This window comes from Hippocampus bargibanti, linkage group LG01 (assembly GCF_051943395.1).
Source record: "Hippocampus bargibanti isolate YZ-2025 linkage group LG01, ASM5194339v1, whole genome shotgun sequence".
In the NCBI taxonomy this organism is placed as follows: Eukaryota; Metazoa; Chordata; class Actinopteri; order Syngnathiformes; family Syngnathidae; genus Hippocampus; species Hippocampus bargibanti.
In genome coordinates, this window is record NC_142734.1 from 30,665,218 (window position 1) to 30,682,695 (window position 17,478).

The following is a 17,478-nucleotide window of genomic DNA, read 5'->3' on the forward strand; positions in this document are numbered from 1 at the left end:
TTAGATACCATAAAATTATTGATTTGGGTGAAAATATCTTAATCTCTTTCTGAAGAGCACTAGGCGTGCTTCATGTGACACATTTGCACAAGGTCAACTTTTGGCAGCAGCCCTCACAGCTCGGTTGAACTGGAAGAAAACTGAATACAATTTCTTTTTTCATTTTACTTCTTTTTTTCCATTTTATTTCTTTTTGAGGAAAGGTGCCAAAGAAATCTGGCAGAACAAATCGTTGCCCTTGAAAAAAATGTGGGCACAAAACCGTAGGGCGGCCATGAGTCAGAATATCTATCATTTCCAACTATGACTCGTCAATTTGGTTTGACCAAGGCCAGTTTTTAATGAAAGGCAGACATGCACAATAAAGGAGACTAAATGGTTCAAAGAGCTTCTTGTATTTCAGGGATCCTGATCTTATCCTGCTACTGCTTTCCCCATGACTATAAATAAAGAGAGAAGGTTGGAGATTGACCTGGGTGTATTTTTTATTTTTCATAAGTGGTCTGATGACGACACATTTGATTTGTCTGGCTAAGAGGGAGTGGAAACATGGCAGAAATATTGGCTTTCTGCAGGGCCTGAGGAAGGTTCCAGATCAAAAGTGGATGGTTTTATTTGTTCACGATATCTATCTTCTTGGAGCAAAAACAAGATGGATATTGATAGATGGTGGGCCTGCAGTTATTTGGAGGCAGGACAGCAGCGGTTGAGAAGTCCGAGAGAATGAATGTCTGTCAACTTTCTCTCTGATTCCGGGTTAGCCCCCATGCAATAAAAATGATTTTGTTCGGCAATCGCTAACAGGTGACGTCATTGACAGAATGCCGAAGACATTATTATTCGGCAAAATGCCACGGTGGTATGTAGCGATGCAGTGTTCACATTCAATCAGTTGTTTGAGTGGCCTACAGAAATTAATAAACCACTTAAATGCGGAGCCCTTCCCTTTTACGCACATTTGATATGGGGGTGGAGAGAGGTGTCGCAGGGGCGTACCCTAGCCCATCCAAAGCCCATCGATCTGTATTTGTGATTTTTAAGGGGCAGACAAGAGCGCTACGAAGGCTTTCCTTCAGATGCCGTCAGACTGCGGCGGAGACAGTTTAGGCATACGCATTTCTTCAAGGGGGAGGACTTGTTAGGGTAGTTTGACTCTGCATTGCGTGCAGGATTTAGGACACGAAGGTCCAAGTATGAACGCAACAGGGGGATAAACGGCATTTTACTTTTGTTTCTTTTCTTTTCTTTTTTCTTTTCCCCCGAAGGGTCTGGACATGGACATCAGTGGATTTTTACACGTGTTGGATTAATATGACCACGTCGTCGCATTACTACCAGGCTCTTTTGCAATTTGGGAATATTTGACACATCCTTTCCCCATGCAGACGAGAATCATGCTTTATAAAATCCTTGCATTAATAATCTTACAAGGTACGTGGTTCACAGTTGTGCATCGTGCAAACGTCCCCCTCATATCCTAATACTGTATGTAACGCGTTTCCTGTTGTAATACAAGGTTTGTTGAGGTGTGATGCTCGGGTCATTTCCGAGGTCAGCTCCGGAGATGTCTCGGGACCCAGCAATGAGTTGAACTCCGGTGGAGTCGCGTCTCTAAAGAATACTGACGCGACGGAACCGAAGTCCAGATCGAAGCGCTGCACCTGTTATTCCTACAAGGATAAAGAGTGCATCTATTACTGCCATTTGGACATCATCTGGATCAATACTCCCGAGTAAGACATTTCTTGTTAAATGCGGCGTATTTCAACAACTAAATATATCGTGTAGAGTTTTAAAAAAAGAAAGCAGAACCGACAAGGAAAGCGACACAATGATCTCATCTTATACACAAAACATTTTAAAATTCACGTGCCCAATTTCATCTATGAAATAGTTTATATTATTTTATTGAAGCGAAAACACGTGCAGCCTATACAGAATAGTTAGATTGAAAACAATGACAAGTGTGTTTAGAAGTTTATACCTTCCACTTGCTTGTTACTTTCTCTGTTTTGGTAAAATGAGCAGCACTGATAAGTATGCCAGACTTTTTTGTTGCTAATTCTTCCCTTTTACTGGATGAAAATGAGCAAACATATTTAGTATATACTGTACCTGACTAACAACTCTTACTTGTTTTGGATGTATTAGTACACTCGGAATGATTGTAATTAGGTTTTGTTGATTTAAAAAACATTTATGCAAAAAGTATACATAATCAACATACTTTTTTCTCTGCTGTGACATCTATGGGGTGGGTTGGTGCAGCATCTGAAGTAGTCGTAGTACTCCCAATGCCAGTCGTTTAAATAAACAATTTGGCTGGGGGATAGGATGGGGTGCCGGTAAAGGTTGTGGTCCATAATTGCTTCTTGAGGAGGTGATTTATCAAATCACAAGCTGTTTTATACTAAATCATTTCCATTTGAGGTTGAAGTGAATTTGACACTCACACGTGAAATATGAAGGTCCTTGGTGCGTCAAAGTTGGCAGTAAGGTTTATTGGTGAACGCAAAGCATATGAGAAATTTTCTGTTTTGCAGCACTTTTTATTGAACGACACCAGAAAGCCTCAAGCACAGGCCAGTTTTCAAGTATTGACAAGGCCAACAGAACTGCCTCAGTCATTGTTTGACATAAGATATACCAGCAGTTTTTTCGAATGCCCCCTCAATGCAATACACCCACTTGTGGCTTTCTATTAAACCTAAACAGGAGTCTTGCCAATTAATTATAATTCATGAATTCATTATATTACAATAATCAACATGTTCAGGTCAAAGAATAAATGTACAGTATTTCAATAGCCTACAGCAGAAGTTTCAAAGTCAAGGCCTGAGGGCCAAATCTGGCCCGCCACATCATTTTATTCGGCCCACGAAAGCAAATCAAACCCCGTGAAATTCTATGATGCTTGCTAAAGTCCGAACCAAAATTTCAAATTGGCCCATGTAAAGCACAAAAATAATCAATATTTTTTACTTCAAATTTGCAAACTGGTTATTCATTAATTTGTTGTTGTTTGAGCTCTCTATAATATGTGGAGGGGATTAAACATTCTAATGGCTTTTTCAAATTTATAACGGCTCCCGAGAGGAAACCATAACTACAATTTGGCAAAAAAATGAGTTTGACACCCTTTTCCAAAAGGCTTAATGCATGATTTAAAAAAAAACACAAACATAAAGGTGACATTAAATTTAAAAAAGCATACCAAATTTAATTTCACTAAGATTCATTAGAGAACAGGAAAAAAACATGCAAAAAAAAAACAATCATGCACCCTGTATGATTGTTTTTTTTGCATGTTTTTGCTATAAATGTATGGGTAAACGTGGTGCCTGTGTTGTATTTTTTTTGTATGTGGAGGACGTGCGAGGCAATTTGTGGCAAACATGTGAGCCATCATTTAAAACGTCAGAACTACTCAACACAGCTCGATAAGCATCAGCCACGAACAGACACAATTTCAAGTGATTGAAACATTACTGAGTACGTCTGTGTTTGCAGCTTGGGTGGAAAAAAATGGGAAAACAATCTGTAAACATAGAGCGAAAGTGGATGTTCAAAGTGAGGTCAACTGAGAGTCATCCAAGTTGTTCCCTTCATTGGTGATCACTTCATGACGCTTCATTACTCACTCAGTCAGGCGAGATTGTGACAGATGTTGTGTGATTGAGACATGAAAAAAGAATCTGTCTTTCTTTGTCAAAATTCCCATGAGGCATGTATGGGACTCACTTTTGAGTAACTGATCGGGCTTTTGGCCTGAAACATCTTGAATGAATTTTTACAGGAAATGTAGTGACAATGTTTAGATGACTTCGTTGACTGGAAGGATGATGCAGAAAAGAATTTATGTTCACCAGATCAATTCAATATGCGCACTTGCACCAGTGTCTCCGTGCTTTGGCAGTGAAGTGAAATGTTGTGTTGTGTTGCGCCGACACAAGAGTGCTTTGACTGCCATCTCAGTAGCGTGGGGTCCTTGGTTGAATTGGAAAGAAATGCAGACAAAGTGGAAAGAAAGATAATCATTAAAAATTGACATTTAACAAATGGAAATAAGAGAAAACACATTCTCTGAAAATGTAAAGAACTTTGCTCATGTTCGAGAACATCCCCAACTGTCATGGAAATCTTTTATTTTTTATTTATTTTTTGCTTATGTAAGATTGCTAACTCGCGCGCTAACACGGATGAAAGCAATATGTCTGGCCTTCACTCTTGGAGGGAAGATTTTATGGCCCCTGGTAGACGAGGAAACATTTTTGCTGTGCAAGACCGCCAGAGAACATGTTCACAGCACAGGACTGAAGCTACGACGTACTATCCATTTGGCAGCGCGGCTTAACTTCGCTGACCGTTCAGACAAAGGGACCTCAGCGGTTAAACAAGCTGTTGCTGGATACTGACCCACTCATAATTTATTCCACTTTCAAAAAAATGATGGCAAAAAGAAATAATACCCAAATCAATCTGTTGTCAATAGGAATACACATAATAATACATCAATATAATGGATTACTTTTAAATACAGCTGCTGACTGTGTGCAAAATATCAGAAGAACTGTTGATTCAGCGTCTGTTAGCTAGCTAGCTTGCTGCTTGTAGCTATGGAACAATGGACTGCATCCCCGCTCACCTATTTACTTTGGGCGAGATTATTGTGAGGTTAGATATGATGACGAAATTGAATTTCTCTTGTTGTACTCTTTTGCCCAAAATAGGCACTTTGATCTTTAGAAGTACCACAAGGTTCTCGGAGAATTCCAAGATGACACCCGAGTAGGCAGCCGTCAGCAAGTCCTCTTCCGAGTGATTGCTTTTTTTTGTTTTGTTTTGTGTTGTTTTTGTGCTTTCTTTTTTCACTTTGTGTTGTTGTGGGTCGTATGGAACGGATATGGATTGTTTTTCAGAAGTTTTGGCCACGACAATCATAAATGAGGAGACTGTGCTGCGCGGTTGCACCTTTTTGGCAGCACCGTTTTTGATTGGTAGTAATGTCGGTGCCATTTGACTGTTATCTCTGGACAGCTCTCGGCTGGATGGATCTTTTTTGCGCCTGTGATGTTAGTATTTTCACAGCCCCCTTTGTTCAGTGGAAAGGTTTGTGCTGTTGGACAGTCTGCGGCTGGTTGGATGCATGGCGTGAGGAGCCTGCGATGAGAAGAAGGAGCTTCAGCGTAGAGCGCCGAAGCATATGTGGAACTGTCGCGGCTTCGAATTGAAGTGGATTTTTGTGGGACAGGAGATGTGAGACCATTTCTTTTCGTTAATGAATGCTACAGCTTCGTGTTTACTTTCAACAGCTTGTAGCAGACGTGCACATTTCACCATGACATCCCTGATCCACTGGTGAAAAGGATGCTTTGATCATCTCCTCTTTCATCGAGAACTGTTTCATACAACAAAAAGGTTGTAGTAACTGTCTGTGTCTCTTGCATTGTGTCACATCATTTGTTATTTTGTTTTTTGTTGTTTGACTTCAAGATGGCGCTTCAAGAGTGGCTGCCTTTACAGCAGTTCCATTATTTTGTTGTTTGACATCTTCTTTTCTTCTCTTCCTTTCATAACTTTGCTGCCGTGAAATGTAAATTTCGCCACTGCGAGACTGTTAAAGGCTTATCCAATCCAATCAAACAAAAAATAATGCCAGAAAGTAATCAAGTCAGCCAAATAATGAGGCCCACCAGGTTTTGCCCTGAATGCTTGATAGAAACAGTTACTGCGTAGCGCTATTGAGGTAGTTATATAATAGTCCTTTTGTGGGCCACAGCTGTCACAGAACCACAAATATGACTTTGAAGCATAATGCAAACCGACAGAATGATTATAAGAAGTTTGGAAGCTGGTTGCGATCAGGAACCATGGAGACCATTTTTCACCTATGAACAGGACACAGGGAACCTTATGGCACTTGAGGACAGTTTATTTCCACGGTTGTAGCTTTTTGTCATCCACTTTTGAATGTCTTATTTTTTTCAGCAACACAGTCATTTGTCTGTCTTCTTTTGCCAAGATCGCTGTGGGCTGTTTGAGTTTAGCAGCGCTCCTTGTTGCCGCTTAACAAGTCAGGGCAGATTGACATATTTGACTGGTTTCATGATCTACAGATATACACGTATCATACGTTCTTGATCAATCAATCAATCATTCAATCCAACTTTATTTCTCAAGCAGTCGTCATACATAAATATGCAACTCAAAAACGCTGTGTGATTAATACTGCAAAAATGCAACATAAAAAGAAGACCCCGCCACCCCAGCCACATATGCAGATACATATCCCCATAAGCATGTTTGTGCTCACCCGCACATGCACGCACACATACCCTGATAAAAATACTGTTTGAAAAAAACACATGGCAGAGCGACACAATGTGCTGGAAAGAGCACCTAAGGGGAGCTCATCCACACTTGATGAGAATAACAGCTGCCACACCTCCCAATGTGGTGGTTCACCCAGAAGGAAACACTGGCGCTTCAAAAAAAAAAAACAAAAAAGACTACAATTAAAATAGGTATACAAATACATTATTCCGCAGGCAGTAAATGCAGTGTTTTCAAACACTGCATTTCAAATGTTTATTCCCAACCTCAGGTCTTGTCAGGACCTGAGGCCTGCGGCTGTGTTCTGGAGCGGCTGTAAGCTTGAAATAGGAAGACTAGAGAATAATTTTGAAGCCACTGGTACATAAAGTCATTTCTCATGAGGCCCTTTGATATTTTTAAGATTTATGAATTAATGTGATGTGAAAGGATCGTTGCACTTGATTCATTAAAGCACACTGAAAAGGCACATGTGACGTTTGTTCAAGACTAAAGACCAAACTATTCAAGGCCAAGACTTGCCAGAGACCAGAATTCACCATGAGCAAGGAGACTTTTGAGAGTTGAGACCGAGACAGGCCAAGACAGTGATAAGACCAAGCTGAAGAAATTGATTGATCATTTTCCCATTAACTCATTTTTTGACATTCCCGTTTTATTCAAGAATTGAAGAGCATGACGTGGAGCGCCATTCCCGAATTTGTTCGGGTTTTGTTTTTTTGCTTACGGAGCGGTGCGTTTAGAGCTTCGGTCAAACCTCTGGCAATTTCCCTGTCACGAGGAGGAAGCATTTACATTTTGTACAGCCATCCCCCTTTCAATGTGGATAACCCTACAACTAAGTAAGCTCGAAATAAACTTTTTTTTTCCGACGAAAGAATGTAGATGACTTGAAGACATAATTTGCACATCAAAGTCAGTTTTAATTTTAATGTTATATAGAGGACACTGATTTGCTGTGGCGACCCCTCGAAGGGAAAAGCCGAAAGGAAAAGAAGAAGATATATATATATATATATATATATATATATATATATATATATATATATATATATATATATATATATATATATATATATATATATATATATATATATATATATCTGTCTGTCTGTCTGTCTGTCTGTCTGTCTGTCTGTCTGTCTGTCTGTCTATCTATCTATCTATCTATCTATCTATCTATCTATCTATCTATCTATCTATCTATCTATCTATCTATCTATCTATCTATCTATCTATCTATCTATCTATCTATCTATCTATCTGGCTGGGAACCGGTGCATCCTATCTTCATTTGTTATTATGCTTTGGTAGAGTATGTACAATGTGTTGGTTTATTTTTCTTCAGTTTGGCCACTTCAAATGGATATCATCCAGTTTAAATCTGTTCAAAATCCCTTTCTATACATTTCCGTTTCGAAAGTCTGACATACGGATATAATGCAGTACTGTATATTTTTGCATGCATATACATGAGTCTGGAACTCACCCTCTCTTATCTGAACACATGGCTGATGCACCGATGATGCAGCTGTTACCATATGCGATTTATTAACACAGTGTCATTTATGGTGTGATATGTCATAAATATATGAAGACATTTGTATGGGCAAGTTTTGCTGTTGCTGAACACTACAGCCTTTGTTTTGTGGAAACTTCCAGACGCACGGTACCATATGGAATGTCGAGCTACCAAGGAGCCCAGCGACTACGACGTTCTGTTGGGCATGAGCAGAGAGATTCTCAGCGTTGCTCGTGCGCTTCTGTGGATCAAGACCCAGACTGCCATCACTTTTGTCAGTCACGGTGAGTTCCGTCTTTTTCCCCCACGCTCTCTGGTCATCATAAAGTCGTCTTACCAAGTTTGCAGTCATAATCTTAAATGTGCGTTTGCACAGTTGTGGGAGTGACTACGGCCCTTTTAATTCTTGGGCTAATTGGGGCCACTCTCCTTATTCCCCTCATGCCTAAATTGAGTCAAGGAGAGGTATGTGGTCTACATGGCAGAAGCACAACATACTCACGGGAGTCGATACCTGAGATGTGTGCACGGAATATGTGTTTATTGAGAACCGCAAGGTGATTTCCATTTTGATATGCTCAATGGGGAATGTTTGTGCAGCCCTCACAGGAATGAACATGTATGATGATGATACTTATTGAAAAATGAAGAGACTTTCCAGCTGAAATTGGTCATTGGTCATTGATTTGACCTAACACTAAAAAAATAAGTAATAAACAAACAAGTAAATAATAAACATGTATCAAAATAAATAAATACTGAATAAATACATATTACATAAATAAATGAAGACATTAAATAAATATTAAATAAACTTTTTAAATAAATTTTTGTTGGAGTTTTGCTAACTCCACATGGGCATTTTAAATGTGCTACAGATTATAGTATAGGCCACTATTTTTTCCCCCTCAATCCGCTTCATCCTCACATGGGCCGTGGGGCCTATCCCAGCAGTCTTTGAGCATTTGTCGGGAGAAATTGTTTGATCAAGTGTGGGTCTGTCCATCATAGCTTTGAGCTTGGCTATCATTACTCCTGTTGTCCATCTCCTCCAGAGTGTCCATCGAGAAGCCCAAGACAGAGCTAGCCCCCCTCACTAATCAGTCCAGTCCCTCTCTGTCCCGAGACGAGGTGCTGTGTATTTTACTGTTGATAAGAACATCCAGATATCCTTAGGAGGTCACCCCTATCTACGTCCGTTACCTGGACTTCTGAAGGTGGCACGTTAGAGTCACGTTGCTGAAATCCGAGGTGTAGAGAGTAAATAGTGGTGTAGCCTAAGACTCAGATAGTGAGTACAAGCAGAGGATAAAATGGCAAACATAATGGATGGAGGATAATATAATAATAATAATAATAATAATAATAATAATACATTTTATTTCTTAGCGCCTTGCAAAACTCTCAAGGACACTTTACAGTCACGGGATAATATTTTATTTCTGCGGGTGAGCAATACAATACAATGCTATACAATGCATCTTTATTTTTAGCCATTTCACAACAGCTGCAGCTGAAAAAAGGCGCTTTCCAAAACAGTTAAAATAAAATAACAAAAGATGGACATATAACACCACACATTGGACATATAACACCACACATTTTACTCTTTCACTATTGTTTTGAAAGTACAGCAGAAACCAAAGCATAAAAATTGCCCAAGTAAACCACCACGCATGAAAAACACATGACCTAAAATAAAACATCAACGGTATTTTACTTCTGCAAAGGAGTGTCAAAAGCAATGTGCGGAGTTTTGTATATCGTGTGCTTGACCTGGATAACCCCACCATTCACTTTTAATGTGCAGTTTTATAGATGAGTGATGGGCAAATTATTTCTATTATTATTATTTCAACATCTACTTTCGTATCAGGATAACAGTGAATGGAATAATTCTCGATGGTTATTGTTTCCATGTCTCACAAATGCAATGTTGTTCCTTTTTTATTGCATAATTACTTTCTTTTACCGGGAGATGTTTCATTAAGTGACCTGGTCACCTGGAAATTTTTTTTTTGTATAAATAATAATAATTTTGTGTTTGTAATTTTGTGCCTTAATTTAATTTGTGTTTTTCCCAATCAAGCTCTGCAGCGACTGGGTCCAAAACAAGTTTTCACAGAGACCCGAGGCCCGGCTGACAGTTGGATGCCTCTTCATCTTCTGCTGTTTCCTTCAGGGAGTGGATACATCCCTCATGTCCATCCCATCATTTTCTGTTTGGCACACCCGCTTCCACAGGTACACTCCTATTCAAGGAAAAAGCTTTGGAGATTGACACTGCCGACATTCCTGAGCATCATAACTCTCGGAGCAAGTTCCATCAGGCTGAGCGGCTTTAAAAAAAACACATCAGCAAATTTGAAACACTACAGTTCTCCGGAGGCTGGTCTGTCATTTTTTTTGTTCTTCCTAATCGGCATGAGGATCAATTTCACCTTGAAAATATCCTGTGCCCTTATGCGAAGCTTGATAGGTCTCCCATTTTTTTAAAATTCATATATACTAACACATTGTGAACTACATTGTCTTCCAAAACGAGGTCAGCTATCAACGCTCAACAAACCATGGATGGCTTTTTTATATATATATATATATATATGTGGTAGAAAATATAATGTGAGTTATGGATAAATGTACTAAAGCAGGGTACAATTTTCGAACAAAAGAATTATTATGAATAGATCATGACCCTTCTTTATTGCTATTATGTTTCATGACAAAAAATAGGTACTCATTTTGTACATATGACTTAATAACAGAAATAATATAAAAGTACATGAATAATATCGTAAACTCTGCTCTGTATATATATATATATATATATTGAGATTTTTATAAAGCTCCAACTGGTCCTGCAAGAAATGAGCATCATCGTCATCTTCATCATCAAAAAACAACCAAACAAACACACAAAAAACCAACAACAATAACGAAAAAGACGCTGAGAATGTTGACCGGAGCATTGTCTAATCATGTTTTCACAATTCAAAAACAAGCATCACCACAACATGGATCAGGATTGTGCCAATGTTCTTTTTCCAAACGAATGGCCTGACAGCCATTGACTGGGGAGTTGTTAAGAGCAAGAGGTACCCAGTTAAATTTTTTTCATTGGCATAAGACCGGTGAGAGCTTGCATGTGCAATGTGTGTTGATTTACTGGAGGGCATTATTAATAAATCACAATACACATCAATCGAGATGGAATCTTACTCTGAGGCTGGTAAAAAAAATGTGTTGCCCAAGGCCTCAACAGACTGTGGTCGGATTTTTAGCATCAAGCTCATCCACAAAGGGAACACAGTATAAGTGAAAATCAAACAGCAAAGTTTTCCTTTCACCTCTGGGTTTCGAATTCCACCGCTCGCCCCACAAGCAATGAATTCCTTCCTCTCTTGTGCCCTACTACTACTATCGCTCCCCTTGTCTGTTTTCATACAAACGCAAAGCAAACAACATTTGCTTCATTGTCTCACACTCTGGCGAGTCTTTATAATGTTACATTATTTGTTATGGGTACGATAATCGTGTCATAATGTGATCTACTGCAGAAAGGAAAGGAAAAGTAATTTTCACAAGTCCCGAGGGTTATACTGGGGTGACAGTGTTGTGTATTTATGATAATTTACAAATGTATTTTTCAACGTCACATAACATTTGGTAAAAGCATTCAGTGTCATGCAAAGAGAGTTATAATTAAAACCAGAGCAATGAAACTAGTTGCTGACTGTCGCATCATTTTTTTTGTGCATCTGAAAACATACTCAATATAATTTTAAAGGACAACCAACATCACTTTTTTGTTTCTTAACTGACATCAGAAAAACGTTTTATAGCATCTAAGCTACTCAAAACACACAGTATGATGTTTTTTATTCAAATGCAAAACACCAATAAAAATGACAAAGTGTCCAAAATCTGCAAAAAATTGAGACGCGAATTGTGGATTTTCAGAAAGTCCCGCCCCAGTTTGTGACATCACGCCAAGACGTCTTGCATTGATGCAGAATCAAAACAATGGCTTCAGATTTGGAGAATATGCTTTCTTGTTACACATCCAGTTATGAATATGATTCAAATAGTTTTGAAGAGGAAAGCATACATGTTTGCAATCGATGAAAGAATTTATTCCGTGCCATTATGAGGCAACATTGAGGGGAGATGTCTCAATGAAAAAGAGGCACAAAATGGCGACCTCCTGTGGCCACCTCCGTTTCCACAGGCTGATAAATTCCTTGTATGGCGCTTGGACACCCTCTTCTGGCGGCTTTTGGGTGCAACACGAGGTCCCCAGACCAAACAAGTACAGCAAAATACATTGACGTGATGGAAGGACCGCTACAATGGGTCTTTTTTTCGGTTAGGGGCGTTCCTTAAGTGACGTGATGGAAGGACCGCTACAATGGGTCTTTTTTTCGGTTAGGGGCGTTCCTTAAGTGACGTCACGTACGGACTCGTCACTAACTCAAAAACAAGACTTCCTGAATATTCAGCCCGAATCTTAAAACGTAAAATATAGCTATATGCGGTGGAATCTTATTAAAATATGCTCAGTAGAAGTCATTTGAAGCCATTTTACAAATTATGGACACAACTTGTCCGTAGACGTCGGTTGTCCTTTAAGTGACTGGTTGAATCCCACGCTCACACTTCAGCTGCAAATCACAAATCATTCTAATTCCACCTGTCGCGTTCCCACCTTTACGAACGGTGTGTATGGCCCAAATATGTGGCATATGTGTAACACAACCATGTCCCTCTCGGCAATTTTGCATCAATTCAACATCCATTTCCATTCCTATATGGATAACAGGCAGTCCTTCCTTCCCGCTAAACATACCAACCCTTCTTCCACCTTCCTCTCTATCTGCTGACATCAAGACATGGACACTGCTCGGTCACTCCAACCACCTCTGTATTGCTCTACTCTGCCACACTTTTACATCCACTTCTTGCTGTCATCTCATCCTTCTTCTCCCTGGGGGACAGAGACTTCCTCAACCCTGCCCCCAACATTGGAACTTGTCAAGACTTGACATGACAGCTGCACTGCCAATTCATTCATTCTTTTCAGATCCAAACGTTTTTTTTTTCCAAATCCAGTATCTTAGACCATTTAAACTCATTTATTTAATGTATCTCATCAATTGATCCTTATTTATGACGAATGTAAATTTCCTCCACAGTGAGACTATTAACTCATTCACTGCCATTCATGAATTTATTCGGGAATTTGACAATATGACGTAGAGCGTCATTCCCAAATTTGTTCGGGTTTTATGTTTTCTTGCTTGGGTGTCGATAAAGCGGTGTCCAGACTTCTGGCAATGTTTCCCTTCCACAAGAGGGCAACATTTTCTTTTTTTCATGTTAGCACTTTGTTCCAGCTTCAGCTGTTGTTAAAGCGCTAGATAAACCAATATGTATATATTGCATTGTATTTTGGACAGCCACCCTCATTTCAAGTTCATATAACTACAGACCCATATAATTTAGGAAATAATTCTTTTTTTCTGATGAAATAAGAGAGTCGTACGCTGCATTGAACGTTTGTGTAGTCCTAAAACTCAAGATTCTGTGGGTCCTGGAATTCAAGTGACAATGACAAAAACCCTGGCACTGGAGTGGACCCCTTTTTTTGCACATGTCCGGCAGTGAGTGAATGATTTAAAGGCTAATCTAATCTAATCTGTTCCGGTATGTTACTAACTGAAAACTATTCTTCAAACAAAACGCTATTTGTATGATCGTCTCCTTTCGGCTTTTCCCTTCAGGGGTCGCCACAGCGAATCGGTGTCCTCCACCTTCAGAGGTTTGATTCGCATGTTTGTTGTGGACAAGCCTTTGCCCTTCCTGACACAACCCCCTGTATTTATCCGGGTTTATAAAACATTGGCTTGTGTCCCCCTGTGACTACAGAACAAGCAACTCTATGAACTTAATAAAGATGAAGAGATCATGACATAAGTGCAACAAAAGTGTTTAGCTCAGTGGGCTAGTTGGGTGAAGGGTTTACAGAAGTGAAATACGACTTACATGATCAAACACCAAAAAAATGGCAAAAGAATGATAAAGCAAAGTCAAGAAAATTTCAAATAAACAAGCACTTGAACAAGAGTCATGAGCAAGTGTGAATAATCCAACGGTAAATGGTCGCCGTGGCAGCCCTTAACTAATCCATTGATTGAAACGCAGGACAAGTGCATTGCTGGAGCGAACGCCCTCCACCCCAGCAGGGTCTGATACATTAACAAACAGTACCATGACAGTTTTTGACCATTTATGACCATTACCCATTACAGGTTGAAATTGTTTGTTTTGCACCAGGTGATGTTTTTTTTGTTATTTGTTCTCTGTCTCTCTCAATCTCTTTCTCTCTCTTTCTCTCTCTTTTACTCTGTTTTGAAATATCACTCAGCATGATTACACAGTATTTAGTTGGCATCTGTTTTGAAGTAGTGTCAGACAGAAAATATATAATTACAATCCCAGCCCAGGAGGTATAATTTTAGATGATTTGATTTACTTGATAAAAAAATACAAAACAAACAAACAAAAAAATCATCTGGGAAAGTACCTTCAGGAGCACACCTAGCTTAGCGGGTGTTTTGTTGCCATTTCTTCTTTTGAGGGGGCAAATAGAGGGGAGGTTGGTTAGCTTCAGGCATTTAACCTGCCCTCATTTCATCCTCATATGACAACGTTGAGCATACTGAACTCTCTCATGTGTCTCCAAATGCAGCCTGAAACATGAAATAAATTGAATGATTATCGAGTCCAAAACATTGCAACATCAAAGTCAATCACTAAGACTTAACTTTATTTGATTTGACAACCTCTGATTTGTTTGGATTTTGGTAGGTCAATGGAACAATCGAAATTGTCCCCCTGTGTGACGGTGAGCGTCAATCCAGGCTGATGACTACTTTCATGTTCTTCCTGACCTCACTGTCCCTCCTTTCGAGCATTCCATTGCTTGAACTCCGTTTTTTTCTTTGCATTACTTGTTGAAGTCGGGAGTAATATTTCCGACTCTGGATTTTGACAGTTGAAGAGAACATCAAAATATAAATAAACACATGACTGTACTTGTTATTAGGTGTGTTTGGTGCATTTATTTCAAGGGAGCCACTGTAAATGAAGCATATAAACATCATTATCACAATCTAATCATAATTGGAAGATCATTTTCACAGTAGCGTTTAGAGCACAGGTGTCAAAGTCAAAGCCCAGGGGCCAAATCTGGCCCACTACATCATTTTATTCAGCCTGTGAAAGCAAATCAAGCATGTCAAGTGCCATGATGCTTGCTAATTTCTGAATCAACATTTCAAATTGTCCCATATAAATCACAATAACCGTCATTATTCTTGACTTCAGATTTGAAAACTCGCTATTCATTAATTTTGTTTGTGTTAAATATGTATGTAATATGTGGAGATGAACCATTCTAATGGCTGGCCCAAATTCATAATGGCCCTCGAGAGGAAACCGTAACTACAATGAGGCCCGTCGTAAAAAATATGTTTGACACCCTTGGTTTATATGATGCAAGGCCTGTCTTAACTTTGAAATTTTGTTCCAAGGTATATTGAAAAATAAATCTGCCTCACATGCAGTGTAGTGGTGCAGGGTTCGAGTCCAGCTCTAGTCTAGTTTGCATGTTCCCCTTATGCCTGTTCGGGTTTTCTCTGGGTAATCCAGTTTCCTCCCGCATTCCAGAAACATGCATGAAAGTTGAAGTGAACACTCTAAATTGTCCATAGTTGTGAGTGTGAGCGTGGATGGTTGTTTTTCTGCCATTTGTATGCCAATATTTTACATGAATACCAAACACATCTCTGATAGAATTAAACAAAAAATACACAAATACATAGATAAAGGCCCACATAAAAACAAACAAACAAACAAACAAACAAACAAACAAACAAACAAACAAACAAACAAACAATAAATAAAGACATAAACTCATAAATACATAAATAATCACATAAATAAATACACATAATGAACATAATGGATAAACAGCTATGTAGAAAAATAAATAAATGAAGACAATTTATAAAATTTCCCTTTCCATATGGCCTTTGTGTGTCAAAGAATTTTTTTTATTTTTGACTTCAATGCCATGCCATTTATTTTATGGCCTTTGTGTGTCAAATATTTTTTTTTATTGTTGACTTCAATGTCATGCCATTTATTTTTACAACACAATGTTAAAGTCAAACCCCACACATGTTTTTCGCCCTCCAGAAAGGGTGTGAGGCACACTGCATCCTTTGAGGCTCAACCGCTGTATAACCCATCTTCCTTGGAATGTCACGCTAAGTCTAACAAAGCTCTACCCCGGAGCTTCAGTCTAAGGCCTGTGCAGGGAACATCAATAATATCATCATCCATTCCCATTCCCACAGTAAGTCCTGGGAAATATTTGTGCACACAGCAGAACAGGTCAGGTTCACAGCCCCGACCACAGCGTGCAGTTCCATGTTCATGTTTGGCTTCTATTGACTTCTTACATTGATTATTAATTGAAAAGGGACTGTGTTTTTTTTTTTCTCCATAAAAACAACAATATTTTTCTTTTTATAGCATTTGTTTACCAAATATATATTTTTCCAATTTAAATATATAAACCTCTGTGTGCAGTTTTGGGCAGCTGACTACAAAAAAAGCTTTTGTTCAGACCACTGAAAAAAGGTTAAAAACAAGAGATGTCTCGAGCTAATTTCGCTTGACGTTTAAATGACAACCGACGTGTGTCCATAATTTGTAAAATCGCCTCAAATGACTTCTACTGAGCGTATTTTACAAAAATTCCCCCACATATAGCTATATTTTACGTTTTTAAGACTCGCACTGAATATTCCGGAAGTCTTGTTCTTGAGTTGGTGACGAGTCCTCACCCTACGTCACTGAAGGAACGCCCCTAATCGAGAAAGGACATACCTTGCTTCACCTCAATGCATTTTGTGGTACTTTGTTTGGTCTGAAAACTTCGTGTTGATCCGTGTTGATGGCGAAATTAGAAGGAAAACACATAAATAACGCGATGGTGAATCGTTGTGTGTTACACCAAGACTTCTACAGTGTATTTGATGTTCGGTTACAAAACCTTCCAGGAGACAATTTCCACGGAGCTTTGTCGCCATCTTCTGCCTTTTTTGGGTACTGTGAGTACTAAAGAGTTTGTCACTACATTTCTCTTTAGATGCATCAAAATGACCGGAATAAATTCTTTAATCAATTGCAAACATGTATGCTTTCCTCTTCTACTATTTGAATCATATTCATACCTGGATGAGTAACAAGAAAGCATCTTTTCCGAATCTGAAGCCATTGTTTTGATTCTCGAGCAAGGCAAGGCGTCTTGGCGTTACACCACAAACAAGGGGGCCAGACCTTCTGAAACTGGCCACTTCCGGGTTCAATTTGAAGTAGTTTTTGGACACTTTAATTTAACTTACTCATTCACTGCCAGATGTGCAAAAATGTGTCCATTCCTCTTCTTTCATCTGAAAAAAATATTTCATTCCTAAATTATATGGGTCTTGAGTTATATGAGCTTGAAATGAGGGCGACTGTCCAAAATACAATGCAATGCATGCATAATGGTT

At 39.0% G+C, this 17,478-nt stretch overlaps 1 protein-coding gene across 1 annotated transcript; it reads left to right on the forward strand.

Annotated features, from left to right (window-relative positions):
• Positions 1-1,057: 1,057 nt before the first annotated feature.
• edn3b (endothelin 3b) lies at positions 1,058-11,580 on the forward strand. Its single transcript, XM_089010192.1, has 4 exons — positions 1,058-1,431; positions 1,517-1,733; positions 7,996-8,139; positions 9,945-11,580. The coding sequence occupies exons 1-4, from the start codon at positions 1,380-1,382 to the stop codon at positions 9,997-9,999; spliced, it is 468 nt and encodes a 155-aa protein (XP_088866318.1). The 5' UTR covers positions 1,058-1,379; the 3' UTR covers positions 10,000-11,580.
• Positions 11,581-17,478: the final 5,898 nt, after the last annotated feature.